Source organism: Mus caroli, unplaced genomic scaffold, assembly GCF_978045245.1.
Source record: "Mus caroli unplaced genomic scaffold, Mus_caroli_1 scaffold_6, whole genome shotgun sequence".
Lineage (NCBI taxonomy): Eukaryota > Metazoa > Chordata > Mammalia > Rodentia > Muridae > Mus > Mus caroli.
Genome location: NW_028227261.1, coordinates 94,675,684 through 94,692,321, shown reverse-complemented (window position 1 = coordinate 94,692,321; position 16,638 = coordinate 94,675,684). Strand labels below are relative to the sequence as shown.

The 16,638-nt window shown below is 47.1% G+C and overlaps 2 protein-coding genes across 2 annotated transcripts in view; one reads left to right on the top strand and one right to left on the bottom strand.

The window, feature by feature from the left end:
* Positions 1–5,903, top strand: part of Snx30 (sorting nexin family member 30) — a 99,423-nt gene extending 93,520 nt beyond the window's left edge. The window contains exon 9 of the mRNA XM_021161448.2: positions 21–5,903. Coding sequence (XP_021017107.1) covers positions 21–80 — 60 coding nt within the window. The 3' untranslated portion in view covers positions 81–5,903. The remainder of the gene's footprint in view (positions 1–20) is intronic.
* A 1,471-nt stretch (positions 5,904–7,374) lies between these two features.
* Positions 7,375–16,365, bottom strand: Slc46a2 (solute carrier family 46 member 2). The gene is made up of 4 exons (XM_021161520.2): positions 15,234–16,365; positions 14,012–14,095; positions 13,268–13,424; positions 7,375–7,555 (listed from the first exon to the last, which is right to left on the bottom strand). Exons 1-4 carry the CDS (start codon positions 16,363–16,365, stop codon positions 7,489–7,491), a joined length of 1,440 nt encoding a protein of 479 aa, XP_021017179.1. The 3' UTR covers positions 7,375–7,488.
* Between the last annotated feature and the right edge of the window lie 273 nt (positions 16,366–16,638).

The window sequence follows — 16,638 nt, the reverse complement described above, 5'->3', positions numbered from 1 at the left end:
TATGCGTGTTCTCGTTTCAGTGCCTCATGGCGTGGGAGTCCATTATTCCACTACTGCAAGAGAAACAAGAGACTAAGTAGGTTTTGGAACAGAGACTCTTCTGCCTCCACAGGGCATGGAACCCTGAACCAGAATGTCCCTGCAGTGCCGGAGAGGTCGCCGTGGGAAAACAGCACAACAGCACCTCTTGTGTGTGTGTACTTTCTACCCCTGCCCCCATTTGTTTTCAGTTAGTATTTATTCCTTGGAGTCTATGAGACTGTAATCATCTCTCAGCAGAAGCATACCTCCGTATTGTGAAGGAACCTCTTAAATGGAACACTAAAAGACTTGAAACTGAGGGGCAAGATAACCCCCACATGACACGTGACATCACTTTGGGGACAGCCCAGTTGCCATTGTGGAACAGAATCCCAGTCCTGCGTTTCAGGGACATGGGGAGACATGAAGAAGGCAGCTGCAGCTTGCTGTGGAGACCCCGTGGCTCTGCACTTTACCCATGAGGGCATTAACCTGACCCAGCATGGAAGGAGGTGTGGGTACCTTCTCAGAAAGTCCTTAATTTACAGTGGCCTGTGGCCGTGGCCGTGGCCTGCTGCCTGCTCATGATGAGTGGCCTCTGTTGACTTGTTTCTGGTTCACGTGGGGCCACCTGACTCCGTGTCTGTGAGCATTGACGCTTGAGCGAGCACGCCAGCGTCCTTGTCCTTACGGGATGCCTCAGGATCTTGTTTCTGACACCAGAATGCAACAGATGAGAAGCTTTTTGGTGTGAACTCGAAAAAAAAAAAAAGGTGCATTTTTCTCCGTGAAGGTCTTAGTGTGTGTGTTTTGCTTGTTAACTGTCATCGTGGTTGGGATTAGACCTGTTTGGAAACAGCTGCTGTCAGTGATGCTCCTGTGTGCCAAGCCCCAGCTCCGATGTCTGCTTTGTGCAATTTGCCTTTACCTCACCAAAAATGTCTAGTTTAATCTTCCTGCCGTGCCCGCTGACTGTCTGGGCAGCCTTGCAGTGGGGGCTGATGTGCTGTCTTGTTTTTGCCGTCACAATTTGTAAACTCAGTGTGACTTCTACATGAGTGTTTTAACCCTCAGCATTCTGTGGTCAGGAAGACAAAAGCATCTGCAGGTCCCTCCGAGACGAGAAGAGCAACATCATGCTCTTTGCTTCTGGCTATGTGGAAATCTCCATTCGCAGCCAAAATCTGGGGGCTGCTACTGTACTTAACATCTTCATTTGAAGCCTTTCAGATTTCCATAAAGCCAGCAATCAGAAAGGATCTCTCTTCCATACCACTGTTCTTGCTAAAAGGAAGCTGCATATTTGTGTTCTTTCATCTGTGGCTCTTTGCTAAAAATCCGTAGATATGAGTTGCAGGTAAACGGAAGGGGCGTCATTGTCTTTAAGGTGAGGCAGCCAAGCACTGCTCCGTATACAAGTTAATTTGTAAATCCGGAGCAGACAGCATGCTAAGTCCTGTAATTCCCTCTAACATGGAGTCAGCTGCATCATGGGACATCATGGGACGGCAGCTAGATAGCATGAAACAATTTGTCTTCTCATACTTGACAAATTTGTGATAGAAATAATAATTCCCGCATCTACCGGTACTTGCCTAAACCCTGTCTGTGCCATCCCAAAGTCCTTGATGTGAATTTTCTTTGGTACAAATAGAAATGGCCCACTGAGGCAGAGGAGTAAGAGTGGTCCATACACCCAAATGCCAGCAAGTCGGTATCTCATTCTACCTCTAAACCACTGGGTTGGTGTGGGTATGAATGCTCAGAGCTAACCCAAGCATGCTGGTAGAGTCAGGGTGTGTATTTAGTCACCAACTGGCCTCCATTGTGTGTATCAGCAGACACCAGACTCGCTCAGAGGTGATGTCCATCTTTGAGAAACATGAAGCTTTGCTTTGTGGATTGTATGCCTGATACGATGAATAGTCATGTGATGATACATGGGAGGAACTATAGAAAGAATTATCCAGAAGCTAAAATTTGATGGCCAGCAGGTTGCCAAAACCTCAAGTCAATCCTGTGTGCTGGTTAGTTATGCAAGAAGAAAGCCCCGTAGAAACAACCTCCAGCTGCACTGGGAGATGTAGGGAGGGAAGCAGGGTCCACAGCCATTCCCTCATGAGAGGTGGCTCTCATGGCATCTTGCAATGTTTGTCTTGTTCTGTTCATTTGGTCAGTAAGGAATGTCCCTGGGCTTTGAGTTTCCAGAAAGAGATGGAATAATGGAGACTTTCTCTCCCTGGGGACCAGTGGCAGTGGCAGAGCCAGGGACACCCATGCACAAGGAGGCATGCTTGCCCTTCTCCTTGGGATGGCAGCTGGTGATCTGAGGAGGCTGGCCTAGAGGAAAAAAGGCAGCAGACAGTGAAGAGGCCTTCCTCCCTCCCTGCTCCACAGGCCCCCTTAGTCCCTGGAAAAGTATGCACAAAAGAGACTCCCTACATAGCTCAGAGACTACAGTGCCAAAATGCCCCAGAGAGGCTCCATTACTTCTGGAGCCTACACAGCTGTTCCCTGATGTCACAGGTCCCTCCGACTTACTTTCCAGGAGACTTTGCCTTGAGGGTGCCACAGGTGGAGAGATATAGATAGCTTTTGAGGCTTGAACACATGCCAGTGAGATGAAAGTTGGCCTTAGCAACTGCCCAGGTCCTGAGAAATGGAGGGCTTGTTCACGGGGTTAGAAACCTGCAAAGGCAGCCGAGCGTGATGATGCATGCCTTTAATCCCAGCACTTGGGAGGCAGTGGCAGGCAGATTTCTGAGTTCGAGGCCAACCTGGTCTACAGAGTGAGTTCCAGGACAGCCAGGACTACACAGAGAAACTCTGTCTCGAAAAACCAAAACCAAAACCAAAACCAATAACAACAACAACAACAACAAAAAACAAAAAACCAAAAACCAAAAACCAAAAAAACCAAAAAACCTGCAAAGGCAAAAGAGGGAATTCATAAAGACAAGGAGGTTGAGAGCCGAGATTGTTTAGGAAGTTGTGGTTTGTAGCAGGAAAGGATACTCCTGATATTGGGAATTTGCAAGAAGAATCTGGGCTGTGCTGCTTCAAACAAGGAGGCTTTGCTCTGGAGTGAGGAGGGAGTGACCCCTCAGCCTGTGTGTGGTCCAGTTTTATGCTCTCGGAAGGCTCAGCAGTTATTGCTGCCGAGTGGGAAGTAGCTTCTCCCAGCTGTTCCTCACCTCACCAGATATTTTCCCAAAGCTGAAAGAAGAAAAGCCAGCATGCCTGGGGCTAGAAGCGGAATGTAGGATACGTCTCTATGCCAAATGGAGTTGTAGAATGTACCCTCTCAGCCCATAAACAGGAGGAAACCATATGTGAACACTACAGCCTCTGGCCAGGGCTCTGTAGAGATTTTAATTTTAGAAGTGGGCATGATGGCAGTGTTTCTCTTTTAGGACAACACCCACGGAACACTCAAAGGCTGTGTGACTTGTCCTGTCCTGTGGCACCAAAGCTGTAGGTAGCTGGCTGTTTTGATGAGGTCATTTGAATCATGGGAGTGTCCCTACACTACACTATCCTGAGCTGGTTGGGGTGGGTAGAAGAAGGCAAGGACTGGGCTGCATTGGCCCTACTGATGTGGGTCTTGGGATGGGCTGGAACAGGGTTCCTGCCTGAGTAGGTGGAACTGGCAACCTTGAAGGGTGATTCTCCCCCCTTTCCCCCCCAGAGGAACAGCTGCCTGTGGCTGGGGCAGGGCACACCACCTTCCCTCAGTTGGTCTTGCTAAGTATATGACTAGGAGAGTTTGGTCATTTTTGTGTACCCTATGGTGGGAATATGGGGTTGCCTCCTGCCTTTCAAAAGCCTTCAGGATGGCAACAGATTGGATGTGCCATCTCAGTGCCTGCAGGTCTCTCTGCTCGAGGCAGCAGGGGGCGCTTTGCAGTAAAGTTGAGGAAAACGACCTCTCCTTGACCAAACTGAGATGCACTTGGTGTGTGGGAACTGCTTGCTTCCTCCCTGTTTATAATTCAGTGAATAACCACAGACCCAATATTTTACTAACCCACTCTGTAGGTTGTCAGTGTTCCATTTTGAAAGTGTCCCCGTGGTTGTACACTTCAGAGGACAGGGACTCTCTGTGTCTAAGAAGGCTGGGATGAGGGCTCTGTTACAGGGCAGACTGTTCTCTCATAGTCTTATCTGTTTGAATATTCCTGGGTATGACTTTATTGTGTGGCAAAAACCCACATTACCAAAGTAGTTTTTAACTACTGTAATTTGTAAATAAGTGTTGTGGCGGGGGGAACCTTTAAAAGATCAGTAAGATGGTTCTCATATTTATGAACTTAGCACTTGAAAACCAACACACTCAGAAAAAGCCACAGATTGTTAAAAGCCTAATTGTAGCTTGTAACAATTTGTCAGTACCTACTAATTGCCTTATTCTGCAGCTAGTGGTTTATAAAGAGGCTGCATAGAAAGTTTTACACATGGAAGCAGCTGATGTAGAGACTTCATATAGGCAGCTGCAGTCCTTCCTAAAGTCTCAAGCTAGAGGGTGGGGGCCACGGAAGGAAGGCGGCCTTTCAGGTAGCAAGAATAAATATTGCTGTTGCCAAATAGTATTTGAAATAATACCAGGAAACGGGGACCACAGTACTGTTCGATGTTTTCAAGTGAGAAAGAGGAATGTAGTATGCTTTGGCATAGTTTGGGAGTGGAGGATACAGACATTATCGGCAGTGACAAATCACATAGCTTCAAAAACTCCTCCAGTTTGTGACAACATGACAGGTGTGACAGCATGACAGGTTTACTCTGCTTCTGCAGAGTGGACCCCAGAGGTCACTTAGGATTGAGATTCTCCAAAGTTTGAAACGCCAAATAACATGAAACGTGTTCTGTTGACTCAATATTAAAGCCAGGGTGAAGAGTTGCAAACCCCTTTGTCCCTGCAGTACTGCCTGAGTGTGTGGAGGTTCTGGGCTCTCCACAGTCCAGCTCAGAGCAGCTAACACCCATGCTCACTGTTGTTGGACAGACTGGTTCACAGCCTTAGACCCACGCTCTGCTGAGATGCTGGAGGGGAGGAAGGATTTTTCCTTGACTTCGGATTGGTGTAACAAAGCAATGGCTGTGTCAGCTGGGCCTTCATCCAGGAACAGACCAGCATAAACCAGCATCTTCTACCAGTTAGCACTGTCTTGGACCATGCTGAGGGTTGGGCCTCTCCCTCAGAGTCCTTTCTCACTGTAGTTCTGTGTGCCTGTTCCCTTCATGCCTGAGTCAGGAATACATGGAGAGACAGCCTACATCTGACAGACTCCCACAAAACAAACTGCCAGCAAACTTTCTAACTCATTTTAACCGTTCAAGGGGGGAATTAAAACAAACTTTTGGACTATTTTTTTTAATTGTTCTTTATGTTTAAAACTTGCAGAGATAGAAGCAGGCTTCTGAGGTACGGGGTCTTGCTGTGTGCTCTCTCTCCGTGCTGCCGTTAAGCCAAAACAAAAGCTGTGAACATAGGTGCTTGAGAGAATGCGTGTTGACAGGAAAATGACTGATTTACAGACCCAAGTCTTTGTCTCATGAAACTACCAAAAAAGAATGTCACCGTTTTTCTTTGTTGTGGAACCAGAGATTATAAAAAGGAAAAAAAAAAAAAAAGGAAAAAAAAAGTTGTCTTGTTGTATTTTTGATGCTGGCGCAAGGTTCTTGTCCACTTTGGTTTTTCTTATCTCTGTATGTAAGAAATTCTGTTTGTTGTTTACTATGGAATTAGTATTACATTTTGAGGTAAACAAAGAATTTGTATTGCTTGATAAACTATTAGCTTGTAAATTAAAATTTTTTTCTTTACCTCAGTTAACTTAATGGACCAATAAACCTATCAAAGATGCTTCATCTCTCCCGGATCACGTGCTCATTTTTGTCTCTGTTAGGACTGGGAAGACAGGGCGTCTGCCTTTTGGGCTTTTTGAAAGTTTCTCTGAACACATGGTAATTTTCTTACGAGAATCAAAACACAGAGCAACCGTAAAGACACACGCATGCACACATGCACACGCATGTACACGCATGTACAAGCTTTGTATTCACTCTGTATAGGTCCTGCCTTAGTTTCCGTCTCCTGCATCTCACAAGTTGGCAGATGAAGAATAGTATCATTGTGATTGCCAGGTAGATGATACACAGAGATTTCCTGCGCGGAACCATAGCCAAACGTTATATTCTGGGTCAGGGCAGCACCTCCTGTTTGGTTGGGTTTTTTCTTTTTTCTTTTTTTCCTGTTTTCAAAGAAAAGGAATGCCTACAGTTTGTGAGAGCGTTAGCATTTCTAAGTAAGCCACCAGGGCTGAGAAAGAGGCTCAGTGTAAAGAGCTTTCTTGCACTGGTTGCTCAGAGGACACAGTCTGAATTCAGTTCCCAGTCCCTGTGTACGGCAACTCAGAACACTGAAACTCTAGCTCCAGGGGGATCCCAGAACCTCTGGGCCTTCTCATCCACACTCAATCACATATATATGTAGTTAAAATGAAGCTGGATGTAGGGTACACACTTGTTATTCCAGCACATGGGAGAAAGAGGTAGGCAGAAAGGCCAGTCTTCTCAGCATATTGAGTTCCAGGTCAACCAAGGCTACATCCCCTATCTTTCCCCCATACACTCAGGAAAGTATTGACTGAAAGCGATCAGTTGTGTATTCCAATAAGGAAGTCTGCTGGTGGGTTTTGTTTTCTGTTGGTGGTAGGTGCTGTTCCTGGGTTTGTTTTTGCTTTTTTTGAGGCAGGATTCTGTGTATTCCTGGCTGGTCTCAGACCGGCAGTATAGCTAAGGATTGATCTTTCCGCTTCTACCCCACCCCAAGTGCTGGGATTACGGGTGTGTGCGACCATGCCTGGCTTATGTGGTGCGGAAGATTGAGCCCAGGCAATGCCAGGCAAGCACTCCACCAACTGAGCTGGGGCCCCAGTCCTGATCTGTGCTTTTAAAAGCAACAAAGGCAGCCGACACCACCTTGACTTCATTGCTCTCTTTTCCAGCCGAGGAATACTCAGCCAAGAAAACTCTTTTTTTTTTTTTTTTTTAAGAGTTTACATTAATTTAAAAACCGTTGTCATGCATACAACTGTTTTTAGTTGTCAGTTTTTACAAAATGTCCATTTCATGTTCATTCCCCTTGGGTTGGTTAAATTTAGGCTTTAGTCACAGTCTTCCATAGAACTAGCACGATTCCCATGTGCCCCATTGGCGCCTTTTAGACATCAGTGGAAGAAGGGGACTGGCTGGCTGGAGCCCGAAGCCCTCCAGGATCCAGAACACCTGTGAAAACAGCTGGTACACACAGACCTCAACCTCTGCCTGGCAGAGGCATCTGAGAACTAGGAAATCTTCTCCAACACCCAGAAAGTGATTTTCCCTCCCACCAGGGACCAAACAGGTTATTGGAAGACTGGAGCTTGGGTTTTCATAGGCAGAACCTGGTTATCGCTGGCGTTTTCAGCTCCTCTGCTTCTCTGCACACTCTCCTTGTTGTGACCTCGGGACTTGTTTGTAGGCCACAACACTGTAAGAAATTGCAGAAGAGAGTTGTAAAAGGCTAGCTGAAATGAGGCAAAGCAGGTAGCTTCCTCCTCCTCCTCCTCACCCATGCCTGAGTCATCTCCCACCCCTCTTTCTCACCAATGGAGTCACTGATGTTTAACTCCATAGTGCATCATAGTGCATAGTGCATGAGTGAGAGGGTTGGCTCTAGAGAACTCTCCAGATGCCTTCCAGTCCCATGATAATGAACTTCTCCCTGTCTCTAGTGACATGGTGAACTAGACAGCTGCACCATTGTCCTAGCAACTCTGCCTCGCATTCCAGCATAGTGATGACTTCTTGTGAATATCTCAACAGCAAATTAGCCTTTACTGATGCCACGGAGTGGCCTCAACTGCAGTTACCAGTTACCTCTGAGGACCTTGCCTACACTCCGTCCCCAGCACTGGGGTTGCACTTGCTTTTCCTGAGGTGCTGGAGACCTGACTCATATCATCACGCTTACACAGCAAGCTTTTACCAAGTCGTCTTCATGGTCCCAAATCTTTCTCCTTATTGTTTAGACAGGCCTCAGGAAGCCTAGGCTGAGGCTAGCCTGGAACTCCTGATCCTCCTGCCTTCACCCTCTGAGAGCTGGGGTGACAGAGATGGCCCAGCATGTCTGGTTTATGGTGTGCTGGGAATTGAACTCAGAGCTTCATGCTTGCTAGGTGAGTGTTCTATCAACTGAGCTATAGTGCCAGTCTCAGGTGCCACGCCTTTTTGACAAAGCATTTATTCATTAAACAAATCTTTCTAGAATAGTTCTTAGGTGCTGCGCTCTCGTTGGACACAGTGGACACATGGGAGCCACACAGCTGTGGCCTCTGTCCTCGGCAAGCCTACGATCTAGTGGGAAGCATATTAAACATTAACACGGTGGTCACCAGCTTGTGTGCTCTGAAGGAAAACTACAGGAGCTTAAGCAGGACTCAGATTAGAGCAAGGTAAAGGGAGGAGTTTTGTTTTCTCATCTGTAAAATAGGGATAAATAATAGTCACTTCGATGGAATCCTTATGAATTATCATATATAAAATATCTAACACATTTGTTAGTACCATTTTTTTTTAAAAGTCTAGGATGGAGATGGATAGGGATTCACCTAAGTGTGCAGGTTGGAGAAGATGAAGTCAGTCTCCTTTGGTCGATTATATTTGCTCTGTGCAACACAGAGCACCCATGAGGACCTGTGTGCTTGTGTGTGTGGTGTATGGACTGGGGTAGGGAAGAGGGCTGTGGCAGCAGCAGAGCCTCACAAATACTTCCTTAGCATCTCCCTTTTCCCGTAAAGAAGAGCAGGAAGGGAAGACAGACTCCCACAGTGACTGTGACAATGCCTGCCTTTGTTATAGGGACTAGGCGGGGCCAGCATGCACGCACACACACACACACACACACACACACACACACACACACACACACACACCATTTATAGACAGCCCTGGCCTCAGGACCTTTGCTGGCATCAAGGAGAATGCAGATGACAACTGGTCCAGCCTTCTGACTTTCTTGGCCGCCTCTGCTTTGCCCCACCTCCCTGGGACTCTCTGTGATTGGAATGTAGCTTTTCCCTCTGTGACCAAAAACCACACAGGTCTTTCCTGTTGCTTTTACTTAATGACTGGTGACACAGCTTGGCAACCTCCAGCTGGAAGAGATTTTCAGATTCTTATTGAGTGACCTTGGGGAAGGGGAAGGTCATAGAAACACGGTTGTTACGCCATCCGTGTTCAATCTTCCCTGTACATTCAAATGACCTGCAGAGCTTTAAAGTCATGTCTAGCCCAGATCAGTTGAGTCCTAGTCTGTGGGTATGGGACCTGAGACCAGTCATTCTGAAATCTTCCCTGGCCATGCAATGTATAGAGAATGTGTATGTCTGCACATGTCTCTCTGCTGCAGAAGGGAGGGGGCAGAAACACGTAGCAGGTAGGTGCCTGAGCCACAGGAGCATCCGATCAGCTGCTCACTCGGGTGTTTCCAGAACCTCTTCCTGCTTCTGGGACAAAAAAATCATGAAGGCCCTGTGTGGCCAGTTGAGATTTGGTAAGGGCTGGTAAGATGGTTCTACAGGTAAGGAAGCTTCCAGAGCGCCTGAGTCTGATTCCCAGCATCCATGTCAGAGGCTGACAACCGCCTATAACTCCAGTTCCAAGGGACCCAATACCTCTGGCCTCCAAGGGCACCCAAACACACATGGTCTCTCTCTCTCTCTCTCTCTCTCTCTCATTCACACACACACACACACACACACACACACACACACACACACAAAATAAGTAAATAAATTCACCAAGCCTGATGACCTGAATTAAGTTTCAGAGCCTACATGGTATCATGGTATAAGGAGAGGTTGAACTCCTGTACACACATACATGCACACACACACACACACACACACACACAGTAAATGTAAAAAAAAAATTTAAAAGAAACTGGTGCAGAAGAAAATGGCTGTATCCAGGTGCACTGGGTGAAGGGTCAGGGCTGTTCCATGCTCTCTCAACCCTTTTATTGAAGAAGGCAAGCCAGCCTGCTTAGCACAACCCATGTGAAACTGGGAAGGATCCAGTCATTGCATTTGTTGGTCTGTTTATAACCTGATGACCTACATTGGCTAGTTAGACTTGTTTCCTACTATTGTTTCTGGGTGTTTATTTGGGTTAGAAAGGCTGTGTCAACCTTCAGTGAAATGGGATTGGCTACTTGGATGAAATTATTAATCCATTATGAAGCTGACCAGGGAATTGGAACTCCTGAAAAATCTATACTGTATGCTAGCTAGCTCTCACCAAGTTAGTCCAATCCATGCAGCCACGATCCAATGGAAAAGTCTAAAGATGGACAGTCCTGGACAGTCCTGGCTCAGTCCCCTCATCTTAAGACATGAGACTTGGCCATGGTCGTCTGCTTGTCTAAATATCCCCACCTGTTTGATTTTTGTGTCTTATTTTTCTCAACTAACAAAGCTAACAGCCTTACCAACCAATGGCTCCTATCACTGGAGGCCTGGCAGAGAACTAGATATTATGATATTAGTGTGAGGATTCAAAAAATGGCTTTGGCCTGGAGAGATGGCTCAGTGGTTAAGAGCACTGACCTCTCTTCTGAGAGGTCCTGAGTTCAATTCCTAGCCACTACATGGTGGCCCACAACCATCTATAATGGGATCTGACGCCCTATTCTGGCGTGTCTGAAGACAGCTACAGTGTATCCATATAAAACAAACAAACAATCAAACAAACAAACAAAGTCTTTAAAAAAACAGCTTCATCAAGTCTGCCTTCAACTATTATCTACTCTGCTGTCAACTATACAGCTATTCCTAATACTAATAAATACTAATACTAATGTTGATATCTAATACTATTATGGGAACCTCAAAGAGTGAGACTGTGTCAAATCCATTGTACCCTAGGGCATATTCTGTGGCTGTCCTGAAAGATACATTTTTCTTATTGCTAGCCCCCACTGGTACATGAGAGAGCTTCAATTCAGGGGCAGTGGTATTTACATGTAGCTACCAAACACTTAAAATGTGTCTACAAAATGGAATTTACATACATAACAATACATAACTGGATCTCAAAGGTTTGGTCATTTTAAGAAGAAAAGCATTCTTAGCTGGAGAGATGGCTCAGCGGTTAAGAGCACTGACTGCTCTTCCAGAGGTTCTGAGTTCAATTCCCAGCAACCACATGGTGGCTCACAACCATCTGTAATGGGCATCTGATGCCCTCTTCTGGTGTGTCTGAAGACAGCGATAGTGTACTCACATACATGAAATAACTCACATACATGAAGTAACTCACATACATGAAATAACTCACATACATGAAATAACTCACATACATGAAGTAACTCACATAAATGAAATAACTCACATACATGAAGTAACTCACATACATGAAGTAACTCACATACATGAAGTAACTCACATACATGAAGTAACTCACATACATAAAATAACTCACATACATGAAATAACTCACATACATGAAGTAACTCACATAAATGAAATAACTCACATACATGAAATAACTCACATACATGAAGTAACTCACATACATGAAGTAACTCACATACATGAAGTAACTCACATACATGAAATAACTCACATACATGAAGTAACTCACATACATGAAATAAGAAAATCTTTAAAAAGGAAGAAGTAAAGCATTTGTATTGCCTGATTGTGCGTGCTGGTTTGTTATGTGCTGGAATGTTTGTGTACCAGCTATATTAAGCTATAGTATTATAATTAATTTCACCATCTTTTTTTTTCTTTTTGAAGACAGGATCCCATATGATCTAGGCAAAACTCAAACTCATTGTGTAGCTCAGGATGACATTGAACTTTTGATCCTCCTGCCTCCACCTCCTGAGTCCTGGGATCACAGATGTGTGGCACCACACTGGCTTATATGATGGGAGGGATGGAAGCTGAGGCTTGTGATGCTAATCAAGCACCGTACCAACTAAACGACACCCAGCCCACCTTTCCTGTTTTAACATAGGCTCCTGCCAGATATAGGGGCACACCCTTGCAATCCTAGTTCATAGGAAACTGAGGCAGGAAGATGCAAGTTTGAAGTCAGCCTGAGCTTCATAGCAAGTCCGTCTCTCAAACAACAAACAAAATGGGGGCTCCTTGGGTCTGGGGTGGGGATGGCTCAGTGGTTAGGAACACTTACTGCCCATGTTCAGTGGATATCACTGGGAGGCCTGCTCTTTTCCAAAGGGAAACAGAGGAACAGTGGGTGTGGGGGAGATAGGTGATGAGAGGGGATGGGAGGAGAAGAGGGAGGAGAAACTGTGGTCATGGTGTATTCTATGAGGCCAATAAAGGAAAAAAAAAAAGCAGAGCACTTGCTGCTCTCTCAAAAGGCCTGAGTTGGGTTCCCAGCACCCACATGGAAACTCACAACCATCTGTAACTAATTCTGCAGGATCTCATCTCCTCTTCCACTTCTGTGCACTACATACACATGGCATACAGATGTACATGCACACAAAACACTCGTGCACACAAAATAAAAACAGCCACACACACACACACACACACATACACACACTTGTGATTTACACTCATTGCCGGTGAAGCCAGAGCTAACCCCTTTTTTCTTTCCATTCGGTTGACCCCTGGGCTAGTGCCTGGCCGAGGAGCCGCTGCCTCTTCTCTGCCTGGTCCTCCTGCCTGTGCTTGCCTGGAGCTGAGTGCTCTTGTCTCACAACTAAGAAAGTTTCCCAGAGGAAGAGGTCAAGGGACTGTTGCCTAAGGCCTTGCTGGGGAACTCACACTGTGCACTGGTCATTGAGTGCCTTCAAAGCACAGAGAAGAGACAGTCCCTGGAAGGGACAAGCTGGGTGACTTTTGCCTAAAGGGATCCAAACCAAAGAGGTCAGAATGGCTCTAGCAGCTTTGTTGCCTGGTCTCCAAATGTAAGAAGGCAGATGAAGCACCTATAAATAAGTCATCTCACGAAAGTGCCCGAAAGGAGCCAGAGGTTTGGAGCCGTCTATTCATTACTGTGATTTAAGGATTGCTGGATTTTCAGTTTGAAGGAACTTCTTTGTGAGAGAGCTTATTATTACCAATAACAAAAAACAAAAAGCAAGCAAACAAACAAAAGAGTCTACAATTGACCTACGCACTGGGGCCCCAACCCACACAGCAGGCAGTTTCTGTCTTACCCAATTGGGACAATGGCCAAGAAGGAGAGAAAAGATGATAGAACAAAGCAGGTGCCAATGAACTTGTCCAGCGTAAGCTGATAGATCTTGTTATATATGGTGGATGTCACCACCCCAGTCAGAGTTAGGCACAGCTGTAGTATGACGAAAATCTTTCCTGTGGAAGAGACAAAGGTTATCAACAGATCTGCTGTTGTCCCGTTCTTGTTTCGCCTACCTGGTCTCTGAGGAGCTCCAGGAGACACCCCCACCCCCACCCCCACCCCCACCCTCCCGAGGACTCCATTCCAGTCTCCGTGGCGCAATTTGATGAGTGTCCTGCCTCCATCTAGATGAAGCTTCCCAAAATATCTTTCTTTGACTCTGGATTTCTAGTGATAGCTTTGTGAGTTTTTTTCCACCCTCCTTTCTCCATTCCAAGAGACCAATATGTTCCTTATGAGTCCAAGGATGCTTCTAGAACATGTGTGTGTGTGTGTGTTTGTGTGTGTGTGTGTGCTTGTATGAAGGCAGAGCAAGACATAAAGCTCCAGGTGCCCCCCTCTTGGCCTCCTCAGTACTGGGTTTACAGACATGTATTTTCACACCATCATTTTACAAGTGCTGGAGATCCAATTCCAGGACTTCATGCAAGCCTTTTACCAGCTGAGCCCTCTCCCTGGCCCCACTTCTGAGTCTTCAGGAAGTCGGTGCAGCAAGCTGAGACAGCCTCAGGGACATCCTCAAGAGAGTCCTCTCACTCACCATAGGAAGAGTCCTTTATGAGTTTGGACATGGCTGACCTGATGGTTGTGATCGGAATAAGCGCAAACAGCATGATGGCTCGGGCTGAAACAGATCGTAAGAATGAACACCTCTCACCTGAGTCCAGCGTCCACCCAGGAGATGGGAACAAAGCAAAGGCTTCCCTTCCAGCCCCTCTCCCCACAGTTCCTGTGGCCTTGGCCTGGAAGCATTAGTAGCCCCCTGAGTGGCCCAGGCTGAATCGTTAGCCCTTCCAGAAAGGTTCCTTAGTTCAGTTGCCACTCCTCCTTACGGCAGCGTTATTAACTAGTCAAACTTAGGGAGGGGAAAGGCTAGCTGCCTCTCTGAGGTGTATGATCTAGGGGCAGTTCTCTGATAACTTTCTAGACTTTTCCTTTCCAAGTTGTTAGCTCTTAAGCACATGTGGCCTATGTAAGCTAACATGAAGTAAGCCTTAACATCAATCACCTATCAAATGCTCAATAGCCACGCATGGCTAGTGGACATTGTGTTGACAGATGGAGGCCACTCTACACCTGTAGAAAGTTCTGCTGCAGCACGAGTCTAGGGCTTTCTGCTTGGGCTTGACCATTTCTCTGTCCTCCAGTGGAAACCTCAGGCCACTGTCTTGTGGGAAGGTATCATAGGAGCCAGTTATTGAGAAATTTTGCGCATTGCTAAAAAGCCCTTTTTTGGGCCCCGACTAAGGGAATATTTTTTGTGTGTCTTACTGCTTTAAAGCTAGAAAAAAGACTGGAGAGATAGTTTGGTAGGTAAAGGTCTGAGGCCAAGCGGGAGAACCTGAGTTCAATCTCTGGAACCTACACAGTGGAAGGAGAAAATAAACTCTGGCATTTGTCTTCTGACCATGCCCACCTCCCCACTCTGAGTAAATAAATATGATTTTAGAATGTACTAAAGCTAAATGAACCCCAATCCATCTCCACTTAGGGCTGTGTTGAGCCTTCCATACTCACTCCAAGATCCAATGACCACATCTTGGCCCAGAGCCAAGGGTCCCACCATGGCAAGATTCAGACAGCAATACAGGTGATACACAGTCACAATACAGATACGTCTATTCCTGTCTCCCTTGTACCTCCTGGATAACAAGTTTAGTCCCTGGTACTGAACTGGAACTCCTAGACCACAGTGCCCCTTAACATCAGACCATGGCACAGAGGGACCCCAGTGCCCTGCTTCTCTAAGCCCCCAGACTTACCAATGTAGAACATGTATGTCTTCTTCACAAAGGCCAAGAGAAGGGCTCCGGACCCAAAGGAAAGCATCCCAATGATGATCATCGTGGTGTCCCGGAAGCAGCGGGAGAAGACCAAGACACCCAAGAAGCTGGTTATGAAGATTATGTACCCAGAAGCCATCCCATAGCCCAGCTGCACTTGGTTCCAATGGAGAGGCTCCTTTAGCACAAAAAGGGCCATAATATCTACTGTGCCCACAGCAGCCAGGTCATAGATGATGGCACCCACAAACAGCAGAGCAACGACTTCCCTTTGGGAAGACTTCCCTTTCCCAGGAGTCGGAGGGTTCCCTGGTACATTCTGTTTGTCTTGTTGATCTGGATCCAGGGTTCTATAGGTGCCCATCATGCCAGACACAGTATCTACAGTGGGGTGCACCTTGTTGGGCTTGGACTCAGGGACCTTCAGCACAAAGAGGCTGTAGAGAAGGGCAAACGCCGCACAGCCAACGCTGCAGGCAGTTAACAGGAGGCCTTGCGCAGAGTGCCCAACGATTTGCTTGAAGAGATGCCCCGAAGCCATGCTCCCAGAGAACCCAGCCAAGCCCAGGACTAAATCGATGAGGATGAGGCGCACGGAGCGGCGACCTTCGGAGCAGCCCAGGGATCCCAGCGCCATGACCCCGGACCAATAAGCGGAGAAGCTCCCGCATAGCCCATTGAGCGCCGCTGCTCCGTACATCACCTCCACTGGCCAGTCCAGCATCACTTTGAGTAAGAGTCCGATGCGGGACAGCAGGAAGCCCAGCATCGCTGTGCAGATAGAGATCTTACGGTGGTAGCGGTCACTGAGCCAGCCCAGTCCATAGGCGGACAGCAGAGGCGTCAGGCCCAGCACGAGGTTGTAAATGATGTAGAAATTGGAGATAGCCTTCTGCTGTTGGTCTTCCTGATACCCCACCAGCGACTGGTTGGCACTGTAATTAGAGGAGCCTCCAGCCTCAGACGCGAAGGACTCCTTCACTACCAGGAGTAGTCCTGCGTCGTAGAGGGAGCCGGCCACCTGAGTTGAGGCCACCACAGGCTCGATCCAAGTCCTCACCCGGAAGCCAGAGAGCCGGCCGCTCCAGGGACAGGTGACCCCGGGACCCATGTGACCTGCGTGACAGGGAACAGGGCTTGCTCTCTGCAGAGTCTGGGAGATGCTCCCGAATTTGGAGGGTCAGGGCTCAATCGCAGAATGTGTTTCAGGTGCGTGCTTCAAGAGCAGAGCTGGGGCGGCTTGTGTGACAGTAGCTACTTTAGATGCCAAGGAACTTGCCTGGCTGCGGCCCCTCCTCCTCAGGTCAGAAAAAGCAGCGCCCCACCTCCACCTCCACCTGGGTCTGGCCGAGCAGACTGGCAACAGCCCAGAGAAGCTACTCAC